We start from the raw sequence: 26,997 nt of genomic DNA, 5'->3' as shown, positions 1-26,997 counted from the left end.
CAAAACTTTAAAGGGACAGTTCACGCTTCTTGAAATGTGGCCGTATGAGGAGCGGACGCCATATTAGCAGAGGAAAAACTGATTTTAGTCACTTTTTAGGGCTGAAAACTGCAGTTTGTAAACTTCTCATTCTCTCTCACCAAACTCCATAGAGAAAATCATCGTTCATCGGATCAACAGCTCCTGTGTGCTGTGATGTTAAATCACTGAGGGGTTTACAAACTTACAAAGAAAACACCAGCAAACATATTCTTAAGATGTCATAGACGCATGCAGGTGTCAGCGTTTAGTTAAGTGGCTAAAACCTGTTCTTCCTCATGTCCTTGTGCATATGACCACACTTCAAAAATAAAACCCCCTGAACTATCACTTGAAGTATCTGTCCAGCCCAGCTTGGACAAACACCATTTAAAAATCTGACATCCACACACTTGTACTCACTCACACACACACACTGAAGCATGACGTTGGCACGGTAAGCAGCATGCTCTCTTTAGGACTTTAGGGACGCGCCGTGCTGAGGACAGACAGGAGGAGCAGCACAGCTGTGGTCGGTCGGTGGTTCAGTGTCCGTGTGGTTCCTCACACGCTCAGTTTAACGCTCGCCGTCCTCTGGGACTGTCCCGGGAACCTGCAGCACTCTTGCTCTGGGTGTAAACATTCATCAGAGGCAGTGAAGATCAGAGTCGGTGTCTGATTACTCTCTCAAAGCTGGCTGGATGAGCGGGAGGTTAGACATTGCGACGCGGTCCCTTAACACACTCCCTGATTGCACAGTTCCAGCAGGGGTCGCGGCCGGTCTTTGGGGTCACAGCTGTCGTGGGTGAGCGTGCGTCCGTCGTGGCCGATGCAGCGCAGCTGGCGTTTACGGAAGCCTCGTCCGCAGGTCTTAGAGCAGATGGACCACTCTCCGAGGAGCCAGGAGGGGCAGGACTGGGAGGAGCAGGACCGCGAGGCCAGCGGACGCAGCTCCTCTGGACAGTCTCTGGAGGGACGGCCCATGGCGTCCATGCACACCACCTCCCTCTGCTGCACGCCTCCGCCACACGTCTGGGAACAAGGACCCCACTCCCTCAGGGTCCACTCGGCTCCGCCCACCTCTCGGATGGCATTGATGGACTGGCGGCGTCCGCTGTTACTGGAGGAGGAAGCGGCGTTGTTGGGTCTCGGGGTGAAGTAGCTGTACTTGACCCGGGGCCTCGGGGCTTCTCCGACAGACAGCACCTGGATGGTGACGGCCTCGGGGAGCGGCGCGAAACTCCGGATCCTCTCCAGCGCGGCAGCAGAGCCGCTGTAGCGCAACAGCGCCCCGCGCAGGGTGATGTCCGTCTCCATGGTCATGAGTTTGTAGTTACCGTTCAGCAGGTAGCTTCCGTCCTGGCGACGCACCGCCAGGTAGCTGTTGTCGTGACGACCGTTACCTGGGGCACGCTGCTTAACGTCCAGGTGGGTGGCACCAGCAGGGATAGTGACAACATCCTGGTACCCAGGCCTGAAACAGAGACCTCTAGTGGTCAGACTTATACATAAAAACATCTTTTGACATTCAAATGTATGGGATTATGGATGGGCATCGATAACCAGAAGTAAAATGGTACAAAAATGTACAGTCTTTCCCAACAGTGACCTCTGGTGGTGAAGTAAAGAAGCACACTCTTCTGTCAGCATCAGTAAAAACCTTAATTACGCCCATCCACAAGCACAGGGTCGAGTTTCAGAGTTGGATGTTTACCTGGCGCGGTCCAGAGAGCCGGACACCTTCTTGCAGGTGGAGCCGTCGCCGCCGCACACCCCGCACTTATCGAAGCGTTGCGAGGAGCCGATAACGCGGTCGCAGCCGGCCTTCACACACTGACCCTGCACGCAGACGGAGGTGGAGTCCGGGCTGCAGGGCGTGCCGTCAGCCACCTGAGGGCAGCAGAGACACACACACACAGAGTTGAGAATCACATCTGCTGTGAAACTGTTACATAACAGTCAAATGTCCCTCAGGGCTGAAAGGAACTACACTCGCTGATCCTTCGTCGTGCAGGTTTGCACAAGTACAGAGACTTTTATGAGGTTTTAAAACTAAGACTCTAACACACACACACACACACAGTTTATCGATAAGCTCTTACCTTAGATTTGAGGACAAAGAAGTATCCGGTTCCTTTGGCCCTGCACACCAGCTTGCATCGGTCCTTGGGTGACACTCCGGCGTACTTGGGCACCCACTCGACTCCCTCTCCGGAACCCAGCGACACTTGGGCTGACATGTCGTTGTGAGCCAGACACTGCTCTTCACGGAAGGAGAGGCCTTCGGGAAAAATGGGACAGAAGTCACAGTTAGCGCCTGAACTGGAAGCTACTCGTACTTTCTACCACCATCGGACCTTGAGGGTCTGCTACAGATGATGCAGACCCTCAGTTTGGTACAAATGGAACCACAGAAAGTCCAAACTTTCATCGCAGGTCAAAAACAAGTCTCTCACCGTTGTTATCGGGGCACAACTCCGTGTTGCAGGAGCGGTACTGGATCCTCTTGCCCTCGCAGTACTTGCCCCCGTTCTTGGGCAAAGGGTTGTCGCAGGTGCGGAAGGAATACTGCACTCCCCCTCCACAGGTCCGGGAGCAGTCGCCCCACGGTCCCCACATCCCCCAACCACCGTTCACAGGAGTCTGAAAGCAGCAGAGACAACAACATGAGTGCGAGATGAACGGGGAGCTGAAGACCGGCGGGTGCCAGCGTCAGGGCGATGGATGGATGGATGGACACTTTACCTGGTGTTTGGCAGCTTGGCTCTTGGTCAGACACTGTCCAGCCAGGCAGTAGCTGTCATGTCCACACGGCGTCCCGTCAGCCCAGGGGAAGTTCTTGGTCTGACACACCAGCAGACCGTTGGACGTGGTGACGGTGCACCACAGGGCCGCACACGTGGTGCTCAGGTCGGGGCAATGCTGCGAGTCGTCGCCAAAGGTGAGTCGGCACTGGTGGTCGGCGTCGTAGACCGTGCCGGGCAGCGGCTGGGGCAGCGGCTGAGGCTTCACGGGCTTGTCCAGGAGACACTGGCCGTGGCCGTTGTCCAGGAAGGTGGTGACCATGAGGGCGGAGCACGGGGACCACGGCTGCTGCTGGTCCAGGTTGGACAGCGTGGAGGCCATCATGTGGGAGCCCCAGTGCGGTCCGTTGACCCCTGAGCAGAGCTGGGCGTCGTCGTGGGGCATGTTGAAGACGTGGCCTGGAGGACACAGATGATGCAACTGTTTATTCATCTGAATTAAAGGCAGAATTCTTTGTAAACCTCTCACTTTCTTACACAAAACCCCACAGAGAAAATCCTAAATTTGACATCACAGCAACAGAGTTGTTGATCCACTAAGTTCAAATGTGTTGTTTTGTGACATATCAGGGTTTAGAATTCTTTGTTGTTAAAAACGTCAGTTTTCTCTATGGACGTTGGTGTGGGAGAGCGAGCGGTTCAGAAGTTTCCACTCAGCTCAGAGTTGGCGTGATTTTCATGTGTTTATTTACCCAGTTCATGTGCGACGGTAAACGCAGCTTGAAGTCCGTCGTCTTCCACGATGGAGCAGCTTTTGTCCGGGTCGCACACCGTGCCAACGTCCGCCATCCCCAGAGTGTCACACGAATGAGCGCCGCACAGGTCCTGGTAACAGCAGAGAGAGAGAGAGAGGAGATTAACGTCTGAACTTTCAACATACATTCATTTATTTTTGTCACTTCCTCATCCACAACACAAACGTACTGTTCTGGTGAAGAGCACGGCGGTGTCGTAGTGCTCCGGGTGTCGGTCGCTCGCCGGGTTGTGCTGCCGCTGCCACTGGCAGAAGTTGCGCAGGGTGACGGCGGCGTTGGACGACACCTGAGGGCCGCGCTCCTCCTCGTACACGACCAGCAGCTTCACCACCGCCAGGCTGATGGAGTTGTGGATGCTGGGGTGGCGGTAGAGGCGCGACGCCACCGCCATGATGGTCAGCAGGTAGGGTTTGAGGCCCGCGCCGTGGAACTCTGCCATGGACTGGTCGGCCACCAGCATGATCTCCAGGTAGCGCGGCGTGGACACGAAGCGCCGGGTTCTGTGGTGAGCTGAGGACACAGAGACGGAGACAGAGCAGGTCAATGCAGGTCCTGATTTCACAATGTCCATGTGCACAAAAATAAAAACAATAAAAAGGACAGATTTGGACGAAATTATTACATTTTGGTGGTGAACTGGATATAGAGTCAGGATTATTTAACCCTCGTGCAACCTTAGGGTCCTATTATAGTATACATTTGGGATCATTTTAGTTGTATTAATGCATGTGGCATGAAATGAGCCAGTGACTTTCATTTATTTTCCTACTCTTTTACCTTATAAACATAAAAACTACATCTTGAAACCCATTCAAAACCCTTAAAGGTTGATATGTGTCAGCTGTGGACTGTAGAGATTGAATTGAACTTCAGGGATTAATCAAGTTTTCTGTTTGGATTAAGTTTCCGTCTTTATGCAACTTAATATTTTATTTGATTTATTGGATGTTTTTAGTCTCTTTTAAATCAAAAAGAATCAGCATTTTTATTTTATTTTATTTTTCATTTTTTATTATTTTATTTATAATAATTATTGTTATTATTATTATTATAATAATAATTATTATTATTATTGTTGTGTTGTATAGAGGCCGTAGATGCTCCTGTGAGAGTCTGATTATCATGACTCAGCATCACACCACTGTCAGCTCCTCCTCCACAGACTCCACATTCCTAAAATGACCTTCTCTCTCTCTCTCTCTCTCTCTCTCTCTCTCTGATGAGGAAAAAAAGAAGAAAAAAGAAAAAGAGGAGAAAATCCTTTCAGGAGGAAAAATGTCAGCCGGTGCTGGTGGTACCAGCCGCTCTACTGCCTCCCCTCCCCTCCCCTTCCTCCATCACTCCTCCCCTCCTTTCCTCCTCTTCTTCCTAGTGGAAGCCTACCTCCTCCCCTCCCTCCCTCCCTCCCTCCTCCCTTCCATTCCTCCTCTCCACCGCTGTCAAAAAGGTAGTTGAGTCCATTTACGCCTGAACAGCTCCAGCTGACAGCAGTTTTCTCTGCAGACTGACTTCAGTTAATCTGTTTGTTTTTAAACAAGATAAAACTGGAAGAAAAGAAAAAAAGGGTTTCCCAATAAGAGGGCTGCGGCCCACTGGTGGGTCTTGGAGGAGTTACACACAGGCCATAAGAAACTCAGTCAAAAATACATGTAAATCAGAGGAATTTAGATGAAAAAAACACTACTTTTTACTTTAAAATGTTGCAAAATAGTTTTAAAGTGTAAAATAAAGTCATTCTAATTTGTTTAAACAACATTTTATGACATTATTGTTCACATTTTAACACAATTATTGCACTATTTTTTGGTCAGAACAACTTTGTCCCATAATGAATTAGATCAGATTTCTGTTGATATGATGGTTAATCATTAATAAATGTGGAAACATTTTACATTTTCTGGGTTTTCTCTCGTTTTGAAAGTTTTACTGACTTTTCAGGATCCTTAACTCACTCAATCTTGTAAATCTTTGGTCTAAAGACGAAATAAAATCACTCTCTTTGTCAGGTTTAAGCCTGCAGGTGATTTTTTTGTTGCTTTATCTCGATAATAATGCGCATAATAACACATCTGCAGCCTCACCTGTCTGCTCTGCGTTTGCATGCGTGCGCGTCGCTTCTTTCTCCAGATTCTTTGGCACCCTCGCCTCGTCCTCGTTGACCCCGCACTTGGAGCTCCCCTCCTCAGCCAAAGCTGGCCGACCTCTCCGGCGGATCATGTGCACCACCTCCTCCTCCTCCTGCTCCTCCTGCTGCTGCTGCTCCTCCTGCTCAGTGGAGTTGAGGGGCTGGATGAAATACTCTTCACCCTGAAAGTAGAATCCGCCTCTGAGCCCGTGGCACAGGTTGAGCGCAGCGGCGGAGTTCTCCTCTCCATTCACCGTGCCGGAGAAGAAGCAGCCCGGCTCTGCTCCGCTCTTGGGTTCCTGGGTCGGCTCGGGAGTCCCCACAATGTGGAAGACAAACCCCGGCGCGAGGAAGGTATGGTCTGGTTCTAGCTGCAAGATCAGCTGAGTGCCAAATACGTCCAACCGGTACAGCCTCGTCTCCGCCACCTTCTCCTTCTCCTCCGCGGAGAGACTCCGCCATTCTTCGGCGTCGCTCTGCGCCCGGGCCGCTGGGTCCAGTCTGACCGGCACCACGGTGCTCTCCTCCCACGCGCTGTGCGCCGCGCCGACGCACAGAATCAAACCAATGGACACGCGTAAAAACCACATGATTTAACCGTGAAATCCCACAAGTGGAAAGAAAGTGTGACACTGAAGTTTCTACGAGGAAACAAAGTAAATCCTTTTTTTTTTTTTTTTTTTTTTAAAGTCTACAAATCACCAAACTGTCTTTGAACTTCCATAAAAGTGTCCAAACGCATAAAAAAACGATCTAACGAAGGATCAAATCCAGTGCAAAACTCAGTTTAAAGTTACGTGCAGGTCTGACTTGTTGCAAAAAAAATCTTTAAATGAAAACAGACAGAAGCTGGAGCTCAGCAGTAAATTCCAAAAGAACTGGTTTCTTCAGCAGATGTTTCAGTTTTTCTCTCGAGTTCTCTGTCAGAGTTCGGGGCAGGCGTTCGGTTGCTTTACTGGCCCGTTTAGTCTGTTACTCTGCTCTCAGACCGGAGCCGGTCCCTCCTTTATATCCCCCTGCCCCGGTACCACCCCCTTCCCTCGGGGCCCTTTGATGTAAAAGGGGCCAAATCCCGTGCGCAATGAAAACGCACCAGCGACCTGGAGCGGTGCCATAATAATCAATCACGATGAGTGTGCGGAGATGTGTTCATGTGAGATTGTCTGGCACATGCATGACGCACTTTAATTAAAACTCATGTGATCACCGATATCGATCAGATATTTGTTATTATTACGAAACTTTGTGACTGACTCAGCGACTTTCAGCTTCATCCAGCGCAGATATGAGGCAGCAGCGGTGTCTGTCTGTGTTGTAGTGGTCGGGGATGGTAACGCACCTCCTCCACCACCTCTGTGCCAAGCCGGCTGTGGTGCTCCGTGGCCGGGCTCCGCAGCTCTGCTTCCCCCGGGGAGAGGGAGCAGAGCGGGGCCGCTGAGGTCTTAAGGTGGAGCGAGTCCTCCGTCTGCGGTCAAACGCCTTGTCTCCCCGCGTCCTCCTCACCCTCCCGCCCGGACTCTTCCTTCTGTGCAACAGGCAGGAATTGTTTCAGCTGTAGTTTCGTTTAAACAAGTGTCACAGCGCAGAAAATGTCTAATTTAATTTAATACAAATGTCACTGTCAAAAACAAAGTTAAAAAGATAAGAAATGACAAACAAAAACAAAAACAATAAGAATATAATGCACGAATATGACAATTACAAGAGCAATAATGATAATTGTTGCATAATTAGTTGCGACATAAGTGTAATTTCTAATCCATGACATAAAAAAATTAAGGTTTTATTACTTACTGGCATCGACTCCCTGCTCCTGACTCATCACTGCTGAGTCAGATTCTTGGAAGTCCACCTTAAGAACAAAAAGTCCCAAAGGAGCTCAGTAGCAATACCATATTCCTCCACAAGGTGGCAGGCGCGTGCTGTGGAAATTTCCAAAGGATAACTGGAACACTGCACACTTTAGCCGACAGGTGGCGCCTTTGTATCATATTTGGATCGCAGGTTCTCTGCACGGCAGGAGCCACTCACCACAAGGGGGCAGCCTTGTTTTAGGAATGAACTGTGTAGAGAGTGATCGATCATCATTGATCAATAAGGTATTTTATCAACTTTTAATGAATTAATCCTTTAATTATGTTGACATTTTACAGCCAAAATAGTCATATAATAAAATATAATATTATTTTAAAGTCCATTAATCCAAACTATATGAAAGTTATTTGCTATTTTCTCTTAGATTTTATCATATGCTCATAATTGAACCTAAAATGCATGTTTTCTTTGTCATTATCAGTTTAATATTATCTCACTGTTAAATAAACTTCTCAAACAGGAAAGTAAAGTTTCAGTTACTTTGTAAACCGTTTCCTCTCCCACACCAAACCCCATTGAGAAAATCAATGATTTTAACACCACAGCACACAGGGGTTTCTGATCCACGGCTGCCTCCATCAGTAAATTACAACGTGTTATTTTGTACAATTCTGGGTTTGAAATCCTTCATTCAGATTCATCGCAGTGACACAAAGTGACCACACGAGGCAGGAGCAGACCAGCAGCGCTGTGTCCTCATGAGCTATGAGTTTGGTGTGGGCGAGTGAGTGGTTTACAAACTTCATTTTCCAGTTAGAAAAGTGTGTCTAACAGTGAGATAACGTGGAGAACATCTTCTTTAGATGATGGAGAATTAAGCAGGTGCAGATTAGGATTCCTTCCACGTTAGAACGTGCTGCTATAACAAAAATATTAATGTGTGTGCATGCCATGGCAACATAAAAGACAGAGTGAGACACAGATATTTAAATATATATATTTTATGTACATATATTCATGTGGATGACTAGAAAAGAAAACACTATATTCATACAAAGGAATGATTCAACACAGTCACAGAAGTCCCAAAAAGTTAAATAAGTCATTTGATACAAAAATTAGTATAATAAATAAAAGTCCTCTCATTGTTGCTCTTTTTTAATTCACACATACCAGTTGTACAAACAATAAATTACAAGTTCAGTGCTGTGTTTCTGTTTCACTGGAAAAAGTCAAAGTAAGTTGTGTGAATGTGTCAAAAAAAAACTAAAGTTTTGTATTTGTGTGTGTGTGTATATGAAAAATCTACTCATGTAAAAAAATGTCTATATTGTGTAAATAAATGTGAATGTGTGTGTGTGTGAGTGAGTGAGTGGTATCTTGACCCGGTTTCTGTCCCACTGCTCTGGTGCCAGATGGGTGAGGTTTGCCACACAGGAAAAGACGACAAGCACCAGACGACGTAACACAATTAGAGGAAAGTATATATTTGTTTTAAAGGTCTATTAGGTACAGAATCGACTTGAGGTCATGATTCTGGGGCTTTGGTAACACCCTGATCAGAGAAAGATGACAAAATGTAAGTGTTTAAATACATTTGCATTTTAGAATCGGCAATAAAAATTCTCCTATTATCAAAATTCATCAAAACATACAATAAATTCTTTGTTCTTTTAGAGAAAACAATCTAAATGAAATAGGATATCTCATTCTGTTAGACCCATTTTAAAGATACAGGTATATGTTGTGTTTATTTGTAAACACAACAATATACATCAGGATATTTCTAATGTCAATGTAATCTGTTAACCCCAATGTTGTGCTACATACTGGCTAATGTACAAATCTGACGTTTTGTAAATGTTTTCCACAAAACAATTTGACATTTGTGAAAATGCACTGTTCTGATTTCTTAATGAGAATAACACGAGATGATTGACACCTCACTCGTATAGACCCAGCAGTGTCTGTTCAATGTGTAGCTAGAGCCACATTAGCTTAGCATTAAGACACAAAATACTGACAATTCTTTGCTTAATATTCTTTGGATGGACAATGTGTTTAGTTGTCTTTAGCTAAGCCAGGCTAGCTGTTTAGTCCCACCTTTATGCTAAGCTAAGCTTAGCTAACTTCTTAGCTTAAGATTTAAACAGACACAATGAAAATGCACTGTTTTGAATTCTTCATGACAATCAGACACATAAAATTGACACCTCACTCATATAGTGTCTGTTCAATGTGTATCTAGAGCCGCATTAGCTTAGCTTAGCATTAAGACACAAAGCGCTGACAATTCTTTGCTTATTCTTTGGATGGACTAAACAAGTAACATAGATGAACAATGTGTTGTTTATTTGACTTAGATAAAGCAGGCTTCCGCCTTTATGCTAAGGTAAGCTAACTTATTAGCCTAAGGTTTGAACAGACACAGTATTGGTGCCAAAATCCTCAAACACAATCAGTTTCCAGTACTTTTTTTGAGCTACCTGACTCTTAAACACCAAAAGTCACAATAAGAAACATTGTATTCTGGCAAACTCCACCCACCAGGGTTAGCAACAGGCTAAAATAAAAACACGCAAATACAGAATATATGAATAAAAAAAAAGAGGAGATTGAATTGCAGAAGGACAGTCATGACTGTCTTTGTCTTTCTTTGCTGTCGTTGCTAGTATCCAGGGCACACATTGTCATATTAGCATTGTTTGCTACACAGATAAACAGACAAACAAACAACAACAACAACAAAACCCCAAAAAACATGGAGACTGTAAACCTCACAGCACCAGCATTATGATTGATTACAAGTGGAACTGAGAGAGAGACGAAGCTGATTCATGGTACAAACTGTGTGTAAACACACACACACAAACACACACACAAACACACAACATCAAGCATCGCTGCCCCAAATCTGATTCAGTACTCTGTAAAAGTTACGGAGTGTCAAGGTTACTTTGTCCCTCTGTTGATTTAAGTTGAAAAGTTTGTCCTCTCGAGGCCACCGTGCGTTAATCGTGCTACAGGAAGCAGGAAGGAACTTGTCAAGGACACAAAGACAGAAGATATACGTACAATGTTATTGTCATATTTAGCATTAACGTTTGGGTTTCTGATGATTTTTTACACACAAAGTCGAGGCAGAGACGCGAGTAGTATTTGAACTTGAGCGTCACAATTGCGCGACGCAGAGTCAAAAATGGTAACTGTTGTTTTTTGGAATTTCTTCCAGCGTGCAGATGTTGTCTCAGAAACGGAGGACATTTGACCACACAGAGAGGGTTAGTGAGGAAGTAATATATTTATACACTCGTTTGATTGGTCGCACTTTGGTTGGTCGGTCGTTGCGTCTTATCTAGCCCCAAAAGTCGACATGTCATAAAGACCACTGCTAGCCTTTGTGGTGTTGCTGCTTCCCGAATTTTCAGCAGGACAGGTGAGACAAGTACGAAAGAATGGACAAACTTTCCCCGATACCTTGGACACTTCGGTCACAGAGTAGCTCAGAGGAATCTTTACAGGACGGATATCGGGGAGGAATCCTGACGTTAGAGACAGTTTAAGATGCTACGAAGGAGACCCACCATCCAGTGATTTCAAATCTTCAACACTAATGTCGCCAAAAACAACAAAAACAATCAGAGGAACGGGGAATGACGGCAGGGGGCGGTGCTTGTCTCGCACACGCCCATGACAAACGACTTGTGAATACCCGCAGTGATTAGCTTTTAAACAAAGACACACAAACATGCATGCTGTTACACACAGAGTCTCCAGAGCGCTGGAGGACGTTGTAAAGACAATCACTTATTGTCTACGTGGGAGTGACATGCAACTCCAGTTCTTGGCGACGCCAGGACGTCACGCGCTTACACACACGTGCTCCATGTGGTCGCTGTGATTCCATGACAACAGTCAGGTACATCCATGCCAAACGTGTCTCCAGAGGAGTCAACATTCACAGTCCGTGTCTTTAAGTCATGGGTCCATTCATTTGGTCCTAACATCCAGCACTTGAGACCTTTATCAGAAGGTTTTTTTTTATCAGATTTCCTGCCTCCTCAGCATTTCCTCACCAGACAGTGTTTGAAGGCAGAAGGCCGAGCGGCCAGCACACATCCCTTGGCCAGTTTGCCGTCCCGGTCCTTACACTGAACTGTTCGACTCTGCCAGCCAGTGTCACAAGTCCTGGAGCAGGTCATCCAGGGACCCGTTACCCACTGGGGCCCTGGGGCTGGCGTTGACTTTGGAGGACCTGGTGCTGTGGTTGGTCCTGGGTCCACGGCAGGAGGAGTAGAGGAGGTTGTAGTTGTGGTACTGGTGGTGGTTCTGGTGCTGGTGCTGCTGGTGGTGGTGGTGGTGGTGGTGGTGGTCGGGGAGGTTCTTGTGGTGGTACTTGTGGTGGTTGAGACCGGCGTCGTCTTTAGCGGAGCCGGCGGCAGCTGCGGTGACGTCCGCCGCGGCATGAAGAAGCTGTAACGGACGTCCAGGGGCTTTTTGACGTCCGTGGCGAGGATCTGCACCACCAGGCTCTCCTGGAGAGCGGCGGGACCCATGCTGTGGAGCCACTCGTCCCTCTGGCTCCACCCACTGTAGTTGAGCACGGAGCCGTTGAGCGGGATGATCGTCTCGGAGGTGGAGATCATGAACTTGCCGTTGAGGAGGTAGACGCCGCTGGGCCGCCGCAGGGCCAGGTAGGCGGAGTAGCGAGTCTGGTCCTTGGCCTTGTGTTGACGCACCTTGATGTGGGTGGAGCCAGCGGGGATCTTCACCACGTCAGTGTAGCCCTTACTGTTTTATCAGGGGAGGAATCGTCAGCACATACAACTCCTGCATTCTCTTCACTGTCAGGGCTTTGACGCACGCACACAAACAACAGTCTTTTCTTCAGTTAATCTGGATTAATCACGTTAAAAACTGTTTTTAAGTCCTGTTCAAAATGTAAATTGTGAATCACGTGAATACAAAAAAAGCTGCTTTATGAACTTGATTTTATTCAGTTATTTCAGAACAAACAAACAAAAAGACGTTTTCTTCTCTGTTTCACACAGTTTCTGTTTTAGTGTTCAGAAGAACGACGTCATTGTCCTTCACACATCACTACAGCGTCTTCAACGCAAATGAAGCTGCTATAAAACCCATTCTCCTAATCCCTGTGTCACCCGTGTGTGTGTGTGTGTGAACATCATTATCTTAGCCCTCATTGTTGATGTTACGATGGTTATTTTGCATCTTTAACTTCAGTCTCTCTTTAAATCAGTCGATTGATGATTGTGTCCCGAGTCTTAAAAGGTAAGATCATTACAAACACTAATGTTAATCTAAACATTAGATTAACTAAATAAAGCGACAAAGTCATCAAGTCGTCAACACGGTTGTTTTTTTTAATGATAAAATAAATGTTTTGTTATTTTTGTGGCTCCAGTTTAATTTTATTTGGATGGAGAGGACAAAAACGTCTCTCTTCAGACTAAGACCTGGACTAAAACTACTTCTAAAAGACAACGTTGTAACCGTGAGTTAAGGAGCCGCCCGTCCTCGCATGCTACGATCTAAACGCACACAAGCTCATCGTGTTCTTACCTCTTCTTGGTAAAGTTGCCGGCCACCCGCACACACCCCGCGCTGTCCCCTCCACAGATGCCGCACTTGTCGAACTGCAGCTTGGAGCCGATGATGCCGTCGCAGCCCGTGCGCACACACTTGCCCTTCACGCACACCGAGCTGCTGTGAGGCCGACACTCGGTGCCGTCCACCACCTGAACACAGAGTTTTCTTTTCTCTTCACACTGAACGACTCGTTTTACGTTTTTAAAATCTCGTTTTTTTTTAAAAACTCACCCTCTGAGAGAAAACCACGTAGTATCCCGTTCCTTTGGCTCTGCACGTCAGCTTGCAGACGTCTTTGGGGAGAACTCCGGCGTATTTGGGAACCCACTCCACGAAGGTCTTCACGCCTTTGGGGTCAGTCTGAGGGCCGTTACGCACCTCGCACTGCTCCTGACGGAACGTCTTATCTGGAGGAAACAGTTCCAGTGAGTCACGTCAGAAATGAAGATTACAAGATTACAGAGACTATAAATCAGACAGACACTGGAAAGTAAGTTAAGTGAAAGAACGTACAACTGTAGAGGGTTGTGTAACAATTATTTCAAAATCAATTCATCTGTGGATTATTTCTTCAAGGTTTTTGATTCAAATATTTGTTAGAAAATGTAAAAAAAAAAATCTTAAATGTCTAATTTTTGTCCACAAACCAAAATGATTCAGTTTTGGTGATTTATTTTTTTGTCTGGTGCAAAAAAGACAGAAAATATTGAGATTTCAGAAGCTGAAAACTTGTTTAAATCTTCACAAACAGAGTGAAAACCAATGTGAATAATTAGTGTTCAAGTTTTCTGTTCCTGAAATAAATCCAATCTTTCTTTTTCTCTCGTATAACTGATATTCTGGGATTACTCACAGGTTTCATAGGATGTAAAATAAGCCTATACCAACTTCTGTGTTGGGGTCATTTAGATATGTTAACTGGTTTCCACTGATATTGAAGATATTGTGAATTTGAACTGAATTTTCATACATTTTGGGAAAGAAAACACAGATTTATGTGCGTTTTATTTTTCCCATCGACTGCTAGTAAACAAATACTGTGAGTTCATTCATAAAAATAAGCTTAATCTAAAGTCTGGGTCACAACAGAAGAAGAGTTTTCACTGTCGTGATTCACATTTACTGTCAACTCTTCCACCTCCAGTCAGAATAAAAACATTTATGTGATATTTCAGGAGACATTTTTAATCTGTTGTGCTTCCATTTCAGATTTTTTTAAAACAGTAATGCTGTAAAAATCTTTTCTTCAGTTTTAGTGATTTTATTTCTTCAATGGAGCAAAGAAACCAGAAAATAATTACATTAAAGAAGCTGAAAAACAAATAAACTTGTTAAAAAGGTTGTATAAAAAGCACACTCACTGGACGGTGGACAGGGCGCGCCGCCGCACGAGCGATAGATGGCTCTCTTCCCGGTGCAGTAGCGTCCGTTGTTGCGTGGCGGCGGGTTGTTGCACAGACGCTGGGCCAACTGAACGCCGCCTCCGCACGTCCTGGAGCACGAACCCCACGGACCCCAGGAACTCCAGCTGCCGTGGTTGGACACCTGGGACGAGGAGGACGAGGAGGACGAGGAGGACAAATCAGGAGGAAAGGGAAGAGGAAGCAATTATTACAGCTTATCAGATTTCTTTGAAGTTAAATTGGCTGCAGGCGAAGACACTTATCGCAGCGCGGGAGAGAGATTTGTGATTAAGATCAAATATGCGATGATTCAAACGAGGCAAACGTCGTCATGTGGTAATAACACTGTGTTCAGCTGAGTGACATCATTACAAGAAAAGCTGATTTTATAATCCTGACTCGGCACTAAACTCCACGGCTGACTTGTGTTTTTTCACGGCGCCTACTCTGGTTTGTGACTTCCACATGAAAGCGACTTCATGTGCGATCGCGCTGCAACTGCAAAACAATAAAGTTGTGTTGAAATGAGGGGGTTTGACGGTGGTCGTCGTCGGCGTCAGAGAAAACAAAGCATGTCAGAGGTTTGGAGCCGGATCCAAGAATCAGTCATCATAACTCATGTGACCAATAAACAACAGACATTTTCCCTCCTTTAACACACACACACACTCGCACACACACACACACACACACACGCACACAGTGTCAAGAGTTCGGCCAAGAGAACAACTCTCACAGATCAACAGGGGCATAAATAATAAATGGACCACATACTATAACGGTACAATAATGTGCCGTTAAACACATATATGGTAAAAAGTCGACGTGCTTCAGTCTATGAGAGGTTAATAATATGTTTGCTGCTGTTTTACCATCATTTTCTGACTGGAAACACAAGTTAGTGTCACTTTGTAAAGCGCTTCTTCTTCTGCACCAAACCCCACAGAGAAAATCAGTGATTTTGACATCGCAGCACACACGAGCTGTGGATCCACTGCTGCCTTTCATCGGTAACTTCAGAGGTGTTATTTTGTTATTTTGTTATTTTGGCGCTTGAAATCCTTTGTTTGGGTTTTTTCTCAGTGACACAAACTCGCCACACGGGGCAGCAGCAGCAGACCAGCAGCTCCTGGTTCAACGTGAACAACTACAAACTAAAAACGATGATTTTTTCAATGGAGTTTGGTGCGGGAGAGTGAGCGGTTTGCAAACTTCAGAGTGACAAAACATGGAAACTATTTTCTTAAGACATTGTAGACCTTTATTGTCTTTGTCTCCGACTCTTACCGAGTAGTGTCTCTTGCGTGTCTTGTCCACACACTTCCCCTGCAGGCAGATGCGTCCCTTCCCACAGGGCGTCCCCTCCACAGCCGGCAGCTTCTTCGTCAGACACACCATCTGTCCCTGGCGAATGACGGCGCACCACAGGCGCGAGCACACGTCCATGCCCGGGCACACCGTGTACTCGGGGCCGAAGGCGAGGCGGCACTGGCGCACGGCGTCGTAGCTCTGCCCCGGCAACTCCTCGGGGCCGAGGAGCGGCTGGCGAGGAGAGTCGAGGAGACACTCGGCTGCGGGAGAGAAGACAGACGACTTAAGTCTCAGTGAGAGCGGCCAGAACTCTGCAAACATGTCAACGTTAATGCTTTTACGGCCGTCCTGAACAAAACGTCACGCAAACACAGATTTCCTGCCAGTGATTGGTCTCTGACTGCGCCGCAGCTGCTCTCTCTTTTTAGAAGTTAATGGGATTGTAAATTAGAGATTATACGGCTTTTGTCTTGGTCTGTGGGAGAGAGAAAGAAAAGTGCTGGGACACGTCGGCACTATTAACACCACGACAGATGTTTGCGAGACCACAACAAGCACGGCCGTGCTCTCTCGTCCCTCTAAAGAGCGGTTATTAGACGCGGACCACTAAATAGCATAATAACGATAATTTGACCCATGAAGAAGACGATTAATCAGCCGATGACCGCGCACACACAAAACAGCAAAAACACATCTGTGTTATAATAAACCACAGTGCAATATCCATTATAGCATTAAAGTGATCTTTCCTCTAATGACTGCCTTATTAGTTGAGCATCTATTACCCAATGTGGCAGCAGCAGCAGCAGCAGCAGCAGCATCAGCATCAGCAGCAGCAGCGTTTGTTCTTGTACTATTGGCTGTTATTGGGGCAAAATAAAGACACGATACGCGATACACAGACCACGATTCCGATGATATCGCGATACAGCGATTCTGTGATCATATTATTGCGAGAGTCGCACATCGCGATATCTGTCTGACTGAAGAAAACAAAAACGTTGACGTGAAAAGTCAAACGTGCAGGATTTCTCTGAATTCACAACATAGAGAACAAAGGTCAAAGGTCATAAAGTCTAAGTATGGAACGTGGATGGAGGAATATTTCTATCGATATTTGCCCTGGCGTCTCAATGATCTACAGAATCTCCTAAAATGAGAACCAATCACAAACGGGTTCTAGAGGCGGGCTTATCTTATCGCCACGACAACAGAGATAGATTGTGTGTCCCCCACACGCACACGCACCGTTGCCGTCGTCAAAGAAGTCGGTGATGGTCGCCGAGGTGCAGCGGCTCCAGGGTTTGGAGGCGTCGATGGACGTGAGGATGGACGACATGAGGCGCTTGTCGCTGTTGACGCCGAAGCGCTCCTCGCAGAACTTGGAGTCGTCGTGGGACAAACCGAGCAGGTGTCCTGCAGAGACACAGAGAGAGAGAGAGAGAGAGAGACAGACACAGGTGTGTGAGAGAGAGACAGACACAGGTGTGTGAGAGAGAGACGGGACTCTCAGGTTTGCACACGCTGCAGGAATGAGAAATGAAAACACAGCCTGCGCTGTGGTATCAGGTGAACGACACCAGACACCGCTCGCGTGATGTTGATCGGGGAGAGATGAGCTGACACTGATGCAGGTCCTGGCTGGTCCTAATCACCGCTGGTATGTAACAGTTTAGTTTTTGACTTTTCTGATTCTATTTCAGTTTGAATTCTTAGACTTAGAGTTTATACACTTTCTTAAAAACAAGGATAAGGTACAGGCGCTAACATTGAGAAGAAAGTGACGTGAACACCCGTCAGCAGCAGGAATCTGTTGGAGACCATATCGTGTTCCTGATCTTCCTTTCATGTTGAGTGACAAATAAAGATCCTTGATGCCGTTTTCTTAGTGGACGAAACCCTGCTGCCAACTAGTGGTGGGAGGCTTAACTACAACAGAATTCCACTGTCAGAAAACCATGAAATATGATAATATTTTATATTATTCTTTTTTTTGTGTGAGTGTTTTTACTTTAAAATGAACATCCTTTTATATGGACTTTAGGCCGCCATCTTGTGCCGCCTTGTTTCTACAGCAACCTAAAAACGTCTCTACTGACATTGTGAAAGAGTGTCTACAAAGGCTACCGTAGTTCCCCTGGGAAAAGCAGTCTCACCATAACACACTGGGTCGTTATATTCTCATGAGCAGTGGTTTAAAACTGATTAAAAGTGATTTATTTTGTATTATACACTTTTTCAGTGTATTATCGTGAATATTTTTTCCATCCTGCTCATATTTTAGCCTCGTTTCGCAGTTTTCCAAGTGCAGACACACAGCGTGCGTGGCCCCGCCTACCTATCTCATGCGCCACGGTGAACGCCGCGTGGAGCCCGTCGTCCTCGATGACGGCGCAGCTCCTCTCCGGTGTGCAGACGGTGCCCACGTCGGCCATGCCCAGGGTGTCGCACGAGTGGTGGCCGCAAAGGTCCTGGAGAAAAGAAAAGACAACGACAAAGTTTTCAAATAAAACGTTTCTCCAGGAGCGTCGTCGTCGTCGCTGCTGATGTTTCTACTATCAATAACTCTGTTAATGCAGAGTGTCATGAGCGACACGTCCACGTCCTTTGAGTGGAAAGGTCACGACTCCAGCTCTTCTGCACGGCAAAGAAACCTAGCTTTTCAGTCACACATCTGTATTTAACCACAAAGAAATGACACAATCATACATATACACAATAATGCAGCCTCTCTAAACCCCACACATGACTGTCACGGGGCGACTGAGTCCATTTCTCTCTACCTGCACGTTGAATGCCCGCTTCCTCCCTGTGGCTGACACGGGCGCCTGAGTGCGCGGCATTGATCTCTGTTTTGATTCCCACACACACACACACACACATGTCCATGCAGATGAGGCCTGGAGGCGCCGAAACACACGCAGATCAATCTGATAATCAACACATCATCACATCTGGTTTCCATGACTACAGAGGACATTGCAATGACTTAACCTTACTTCAAAAACGTGCCTTCGTCCCCATAATGTGTCCCCACGACATCAGGAATACCAGATACACACACACACACACACACACACACATATATGATAAATGTTTGTAGACAAAGATCCAGGCATGTGCACAGGAATGTCCAAAAGGAAGGGGAAGTACACACACACACACGTGCACGCACACACACACACACTCTCCTGTGGTGAGGATGAATCGTCATGTTAAGTGGTGCTGACAGGCCTGCTGGGTCATGTGTGTGTGAGGCGCTCTAGGGAGGGTGTTTATCCGTTCTGGGCCGATCACTTTGGAACAAACTGCTCTGTGTTCTGTGCTCACACTCACACACACACACACTGACTGGGTGGGACCACCTTACACACACACACACACACACACATGCAGATGCACAGAAAAATGTCCTTTAAAATACAATACAAACACAGATTTGTCTGCTGTTACACAAAAATAGCATTGTTTTGTAAAGCGCTCACTGTCTCACACCAAACCCCATAGAGAAAAACACCGATTTAATGTCACAGCACGCAGGGGTCGCTGATGCACCGCCGTCCTCCATCGGGAATGTTCAAACGTGTTATTGTGTAAAATTCGGCGCTTGAAATACGTCGTTCGCGTTTAACGCGGTGACACAAAGTGACCACAAGAGGCAGCAGTGGACCAGCGGCTGCTGTGTCCGCGTGAGCTAAAAACGTGGATTTTCTCTCTGGGGTTTGGTGTGAGAGACTGAGTGATTTACAAACTGCAGTTTCCTGTAAAAGAAAGCGGCGCACACACATAAAAACACACACACGTCTACTTTTGCCAATTGACTGCTGGATACATGAGCAGCACACAAAGCCTGAGTGACTGACTGGTGTGAGCCAAAGTTTCTCTTTACAGACGCGCTCCAAAACTAAGCCTCAGTCAGTGAGAACATATACAGTGTGTTTAGCCTCATATTCACCCTGTTTCTCCCACACTCAATCCTCTCTCACACCTCTTTGTAAATGTGTTGACTCACGTTCTTATCACCTGCTCAACATGGACACTCGTCTACTTATTGTTTTACCAAGTAAAAGTAAAACGAGGGAGAGGAATAAAGGGAAAGAGGCGCCGGGGGGAATTAAAGAGAAGAGCAGAGAGAACAAGGAGTTACAGAAATATTGGCAGAAATAACACGAGAGCAGGTGGTGAGCTGATTGTGAAGGTCATGAGATGATAGGAACAGAGCCTCTGTTTGTGTGTGTGTGTGTGTGTGTGCTTGGATGTGTGTCTTTGTGAGGACACAAAAAAACATATTTTCTCTGGTCTTCATAACTTTAAAGGGCTTTTTCGGGGACTTGGGTTAAGGTAAGGTTTAGGGTAAGGGTTAGGGATTTAGTTGTGATGTTTAAGGTTAGGGTGAGTGGATCAGGGTCCTCAGTAAGGATGCTGTGCGAGAATGTGTGTGTGTGTGTGTGTTACAAGAGCACTTGGAATCAAAGCCGAGGCAAAAGTTACACAAACAACCCGACACACACACACACACACACACACACAGTTCAGTCTCAGCGATGAAAACAAAGGGTCTCATTAGTCACAGCAGAGTAACTTTGACCCAGTGATGGACACTTTGTCTCCACATTACCAATAATCAATAATTCTTACATTAACAATCAATAATTGTGAACTCGACTCTATGAAGCGGTTTGGCCGATAAAATGACACCGAAATGTTGTTTAGCGCAGACTATTTTTTCACATTTAGAGGGAAATCTTGCACTTTTTTAGTATTTGACTAAAATAATAAGCAACATTTAACCTTTCTGGACATTCATTGTCACATTAGAGTCAACTGTAGTGACTGTTTATGTATTTTAAGGGATGTTGATGAACCTGCAGTAGCATGTAAACGCAGAATGGAAGCGGTCCCAGTTGTGATCCCTGTGGGACGCCGTGTTTAACGTCAGCAACGGGGAGACACAACACTGTAAAAACAATGTTGGACACTGAGGGAAACACTGATTTATGAGTAAGTGATGATCGCGTTGCACATGTTAGAGGGAGAGATTTAATAACTTGAGTCAAACTGGCTTTGTTTTCGTTGAGTGGAAACATGAAGCGACCTCGAGGTCAGCGCTCGCTCAAACTTCAGACGGTGACAGCAACGTCAGCTTTGAGCCACGGATCCAGGTGAAGCTCACGTGTCGTCACAGGTCACGCTGAACTCTCAGTTCCCCGTACATGTCGACAGCTGCCGGGCTCGCGGGGGGAGTGTGGGCTCCGAGAGCTGTCTGCTCGTTGTCAACATCTGCCAGACGACGTTTAGCATGTGTGAAATATCAGGAACATTTAAAACAAATAGAGAAAGTAGCTGTGATGGGAGGCGAGGGCTGGGAAATGTACACTCTCATGTGCAGAGGGACGACATCATTCGTCGGTACATAAGGAATTTCTCATGACGATCTCATCGCGGTATTGTTTCGTGTTTTGTGTTAAAAACAGATTTTTCACTGTGACATGAAAAACAATGATTTGAACCCTCTGTAAAGCACTCACTCCCTTGCACCAAAGCCCATAGAAAAAATCAGCTATTTTTGCATCACAGCACACAGGAGTTGTCGATTGAACTTACAGACGGAGGCAGAAGTCAAACATGTTGTTGTGTGACTTTGGCGTTTGACCTCAGTGTCACAAACTGACGAAGCGAGGCAGCAGTGGACCAGCAGCTGCTGTGTCCCGGTGAGCTTTTGAGTCCTTCAAAACAGAACTATCCCTTTAAGTGGAAGAGTGACCAAACATGAACCTGGGTTGAAAATATCCCTGACATCACGAGCGTCGTCTCTACAAATATTTGCAGCAAAAACAGAGGAAAAGAAGCGTAACCTGACAGTGAAGCATTGTCTTCTGTCCCCCGCTCACCACACGTAGACACAACCATGGATGCCATTTAATGAGCCCGCACACAAATGTGCCCGTTGTTATGGTCCGGTGCTGCTATGTGCGGAACCGGGTGTCACCAGGGTTTGAGTAATTGGACCCGACCACAAAGCGAGGGGTTTCCCTTCGCCCCCGCCCACCCCCTCCGTGGCCTGGTCTTCAATGAGCTTCAGTTCTCGTGCAGCAGACGACAATAATCACTGTTATTTACTCCCGAGATGCAAAGGGATACAAAGAGGAAAGAGAGGCCTCGTGCGGCTCTTTGGTCACCTTTGACCTTACAGTACAATGGAGTAGCAGTCACGGCGTCTCCTGTTACACATGTGAACTGAATCTACAGCACAGTGAAGTCGGTCTCCAGAGCCGGTCGGGGTCAAACCAAAGTGGTTTTTCCGGAGAAAGCGGTGCCAAGTCATGCGTATAACGCTCAGTTCTTTTTCAAACCCCGGAATGCAGTAAGATATGAGGTTACCGCGCCAAACCAAGAGCTTTTCTCCCTGGTTTTAGGTCACTCTGTGCAGCTTTTCATTAAGTATTCGGGTCATTTCTGGCAATATGATCAACGTTTGCCACATTCTTTGGCAGTTGCACAGACTTTTCCAAAAGGAAACGGAAGTGTGTGTCTTTTACTAAACCGCTCGCTCTCCCACACCAAACTCCATAGAGAAAATGGCTGATTTTACAGTTGTTGACCCACTACTGCCTCCATAATTCAAGTCAAATATGTTATTTAATCAACTCTGGGTTTGAAACCCTTTGTTCGGATTCACCTCAGTGTCACAAACTGACCACACGAGGCAGCGGTGGACCAGCAGCTCCTGTGTTCCCAAGAGTTAAAATCAGTGATTTTCTCTATGGACTTTGGTGCAGGAGAGTGAAAAGTTTACAAACTTCAGTTTCCACTAAAGGCAAAATAAAGTCATGAACGTAAAGACTTAATCAAGCTCAGAACTTCTTTAAAAATGTGTTTTTCTTTGTGTCTCCAGTGAGAGTGAGCATCTGTGAAGCAGACTGTGTCTCGGCGCCAATACTTCAGACGACCAAACCAGACTCAACTATCACTTTAATTCCCACTCTCCTGTTTTTGTCCACATTTTTATTTTGTGTGTGTGTGTTTTGTTGCCCTTAACTTTGCATCAGGAACATTTCTGGCTCAATCAATAAAGTGTGGTTCTCATTAAGAATGAAGCCAGAGACAAATTCTTCATGTTCCACATCTTTCTCCCCTCCTCACACACCTTGACTCTCGCCGTGAGTGGAAACACATTCGTCGGGAGGAAAACCGACTCTTGCCAGAATGTGTGTTGTTTTTTTTCCCTTAAATTCCACTTTCACACAATCGTAGAATCGTGTGAACAAAACCTCAGCGCTGCAATGTCAACAAACAAGCCTCCAATTATCAAAGAGGACAGAGTTGAGGTGAGGATTTACAGTGTGAAGGTCGCGACCTCGAGGACGTGTACAGTAGCTGCTTGTTTGTCAAGAAACAGATAAGGTGCAGTGTTTCTCCGATTACAAAGGTCAGAGGTCATGCTCACACACACACACTCTGGTGACAGTTTAAATCTGCACTACGACCTCCAGAGAGAGAGAGAGAGAGAGAGAGAGAAGAGAAGAGTGTGAATGAAGGAGGAGAGACAGGTTTCATGAATCATGCAACAGGCCGCTGACGGATTCACTGTGATGAGGATATTTAGTGGCTCATATGACACATTATGGCTCCAGGGTGCGAGGAGTTTTTACAACACTGTTGCTGTTAGAGAGGACATAAATATGCTTTTTTTAGACACAGAGACAGAAACCGGCGGAGCTCAGTGTCTGTATAAAGACAACCGGAAACAGATAAATGCATGTTAATGTTGTCAAAATGCTCCAAATCTTCCGAAAATTTGTAAAAAAAAACCAAAAAAACTTACAAAATGTTGTAAAACGTTACAAATGTACAGAAAAATGTGTCACATTGCCAGAAATTGCTGCAGTGTTAGAAAAGTTCACATTAAATGTCACTTACATGTCAAAAATAGTTGATTACGACCAAACAATTTTGTAATGTTACAAAAAAACCTCACATAACTTTCATTACTGAACATATTGCTAAATGGCACGGGCCAATATGAAAGTGTTAGATCACTATTTCACTGACAATTCACAATATTATTGTAAAAAATCTGTTCATGTGCATTTAAAACACAATAAAATCACTTTAAATTAGATTTTTTGGACAAAAAAATTGTTTTTTTTTATTGTGAAAAAGGTGAAAAACAGGACAGGCTCCCCCTTGTGGCACTTTAAAATAAAGCATTAGGACTGTATGTTGGTTGAGCGGCACAGTGCATGTGTGATATATTTAGTTTAATTGCTATAAAACCACGTATTGTCATCGTCTTAATATCGTAAACATCCGCACAACTCTGCCTGTCACGTTCCATTACGGTGTCGTGCCCACTTTGCATCTGAGTAACGGCCTCTGTGCCAAACACCACTCATGACTCCCCCCCTCCACCCTGTGTGTGTGTGTGTGTGTGTGAGTGAGTGTGAGTGACGAGCCACGAGTTGAAACTGTGCCACTTCACCAGCGTGCCAACCTCAGGTATGCGGCACCTGTGCCAGATAATCCCAGGTAATTCCCCCCGCTGTTTACTCTCTCCTGCCCGAGACGTGACAAGACCTCGCATGACTGGAACACACCGCAATCCCCAAGCCCCACCCAGAGAGGTGAAGAATGCGTGGACCAGGGAGGGAGGGAAGGAAGGAGGAGGGAGGGATGGAAGAGGAGGAAGAAGAAGGGGAGAGAAAGAGGTCGGCGTTAAACGAGTGTGGTCTCGGTGAACGAGCGGCTTCTCACTGGGTGGATGTGTTTGTTTTTCTGACAGCTGACAGACGCTGGTCAAGTCACTGGGAAGAATGTGCAGACTGGAGAGAAACAGGGTAGACTTACAACTGCTGGGCCCACGTCCCGACTTCACCACGACGTCAGGGGAGTTTTAAAGGGAAAAGTCATCTCTGAAAATCTACACCTGCCCGAGTCTTTGAGAGCTTAACAGTATGTGCACCGCTTCATCTCTTCTGTTTTGACTGGAAACTGAATGTGTGTCACTTTTGAACTCCCACTCACTCTCCCGCACCAAAGCCCAGATGATGCACTTCTGCCTCCATCAGTGAGTTCTAATGTGTTATTTTGTGACTTTAGTGTTTAAAAAACTTCAGATCACCTCAGATTCACCTCAGTGACACAAAGTGACCACAGGTGGCAGCAGCAGACCAGCAGCTTAAATCACTGATTTCCTCTGTGGCCTTTGGTGCAGGAGAGTGAGCGTCTGCAGTCTGTTTTTCACTGAGAGCAAAAACCTGAACTATCCCTTTAAGGACATTTCTGCACTGCAGCCAGCAGCTGATTTTAAGCCTCCGCGCACTGGAAAGAATGCGCGTGCGCGGCCGCACATGCGTGCCTCAGATCACACAGGCTTCGGGTCGTCATGGGACTGGGAGGGAGGAGAGAGAGCGGAGACAGAGGCTGCCCAGGAAAACAGCACGCGCAGGAAGTCGAGTCTTTGTGGCTGAGCCACAGACGCGAGGTTCAACAGAAACAAGAAGGGAGAGAAGGAGGAAGAGGAGGAGGGAAGGAGAGACAGGTTGTTCACCTCTGATCCATCCTCACAGGGTTCAGTCTGACAGAATTCATGTGTTCACTGTGTTTGTGTGGATTCAACTGCACAGAGCAGCTGACACTGGCACCATCACAACTGCAGTGCGCACAGGTGGATGTTTGGATGTGAGGGAGGTTTGTTTTTGTTTGTTTACCTGCCTGGTGAAGAGGATGGCGGCGTCGTGGTGGTGCTGGTGGTCGTCGTCCAGCGGGTTCTGCTGGTTCTGCCACTTGCAGAAGCTCTTGAGCGTCGCCGCCGCGTTCTTGGTCACCTCCAGACCCTTCTCCTTCTCCCCCAGCACGGTCACTTTCACCACCGAGAGCCGGATGGGGTTCTCGATGCTGGCGTGTCCGTACAGCTTGGAGGCGATGGAGGCCAGCGTGAGCAGGTAGTGGTTCAGGTCTTTGCCGTATTTCTTGGTCATGGTGTCGTCGGCCACCAGGAGCAGCTCGACCTGCCTGGCGCGGGAGACCGAGCGTCTGCGCCGTGCGCCAGGCTCCGGAGCGGCAGGTTTGATGAGGCGGCTCCACGACCTCCGACCGTGCGCGCCATCGCGGTCACCGGCGTCTCTGCTCCTCGCGCGCCCTCTGTGCCGCCGCTTCCCCGCCGCGTGCCTGCGTCCTCTGCGCCCGTCGCGCGTCCCGCAGCTCTCGCGCCCTTCGCGCATCGCCTCGAAAGTGAAGCTTTCACGCGTGAACACGTGGAGCGCGCTCTCCGCGTCCTTGTCCTGCAGGGCGCGCACGTCGTGCTCGTGTCCCTTCGCCCTGACGATCGGCGTGATGGTGTAGCGCGCGTGGTTGACGGCGAAGAAGCCCTCGAGTCCGCCGCCGCAGAGGTTGAACACGGCCAGAGACTCCGGGTTGGAGTCCACGGTGCCGCGGTACGCGCACTCCCGCTGCAAAGGCGCGGGGCTGCCCCCCATCATAGCGAGCACATACTGAGGACTGAAGTGATGCGACAGCACCGACTCATCCCGCTCCATGTCCAACTGGAACCGGCTCCCGTTCAGGTAGAGCAGGTAGCCCACCTTCCCTCCTCCGTGGTAAATCCGATCAATGGTCCGCACCACTCCATCCGTCCTCCGCGCAGGTGTGAGCACGGAGTCGTTCGCAGGTGGAAGATAGAAAGCCTGGAAAGTGGGGAGCCCCGCGCACAGCTCCAACTCCGCGGCGCACAGCAGCAGAAGCAGAGAAGCGAGGAGCCGCAACATTGTTCACTCCAGACACAAGCACATGTAGGATTCCTCTAAAACAAGCCCGCGCCGGCACAACGCGCAACTCTCTGCGTCTGCTCCGGCAAAAAGCGCATCCTCCCGGCGTCCAAAGCTCCTGTGCACACGCACACAGAGGAAACCAAGAGGCGAGGAAACAAAACCATGGAGGAAAAAAATCGAAATAAAACACACATAAAAAAAAGATGGAAAGAAAGAAAGAAAGAGAAAGAGCCACGGAGAGGAAGAGTGTGAGGGCTGCAGAGCACTGAGCTGAACTTGGAGAACAAAAACACAAAGTTTGCTCTTAATAGGACCCGGAGAGAAAAAGTCCTGCCCCCTTTGCACTCTATCACCACTCCTCCTCCTCCTCCTCCTCCTCCTCCTCTC

At 47.0% G+C, this 26,997-nt stretch overlaps 2 protein-coding genes across 2 annotated transcripts; both read right to left on the bottom strand.

The window, feature by feature from the left end:
* Nucleotides 1–176: 176 nt before the first annotated feature.
* Nucleotides 177–6,686, bottom strand: adamts1 (ADAM metallopeptidase with thrombospondin type 1 motif, 1). Its single transcript, XM_058623006.1, has 8 exons — nt 5,659–6,686; nt 3,747–4,087; nt 3,515–3,647; nt 2,764–3,221; nt 2,475–2,661; nt 2,121–2,299; nt 1,733–1,908; nt 177–1,492 (listed from the first exon to the last, which is right to left on the bottom strand). Exons 1-8 carry the CDS (start codon nt 6,290–6,292, stop codon nt 754–756), a joined length of 2,847 nt encoding a protein of 948 aa, XP_058478989.1. The 5' UTR covers nt 6,293–6,686; the 3' UTR covers nt 177–753.
* Nucleotides 6,687–8,500: 1,814 nt separating this feature from the next.
* On the bottom strand, nt 8,501–26,997 carry LOC131443911 (A disintegrin and metalloproteinase with thrombospondin motifs 5). Its single transcript, XM_058613995.1, has 8 exons — nt 25,552–26,997; nt 18,180–18,312; nt 17,090–17,257; nt 15,818–16,101; nt 14,489–14,672; nt 13,359–13,534; nt 13,101–13,276; nt 8,501–12,308 (listed from the first exon to the last, which is right to left on the bottom strand). The coding sequence occupies exons 1-8, from the start codon at nt 26,605–26,607 to the stop codon at nt 11,579–11,581; spliced, it is 2,907 nt and encodes a 968-aa protein (XP_058469978.1). The 5' UTR covers nt 26,608–26,997; the 3' UTR covers nt 8,501–11,578.

This window comes from Solea solea, chromosome 2, assembly GCF_958295425.1.
Source record: "Solea solea chromosome 2, fSolSol10.1, whole genome shotgun sequence".
Classification (NCBI taxonomy): domain Eukaryota; kingdom Metazoa; phylum Chordata; class Actinopteri; order Pleuronectiformes; family Soleidae; genus Solea; species Solea solea.
This window is presented reverse-complemented; position numbering and strand designations above follow the sequence as displayed.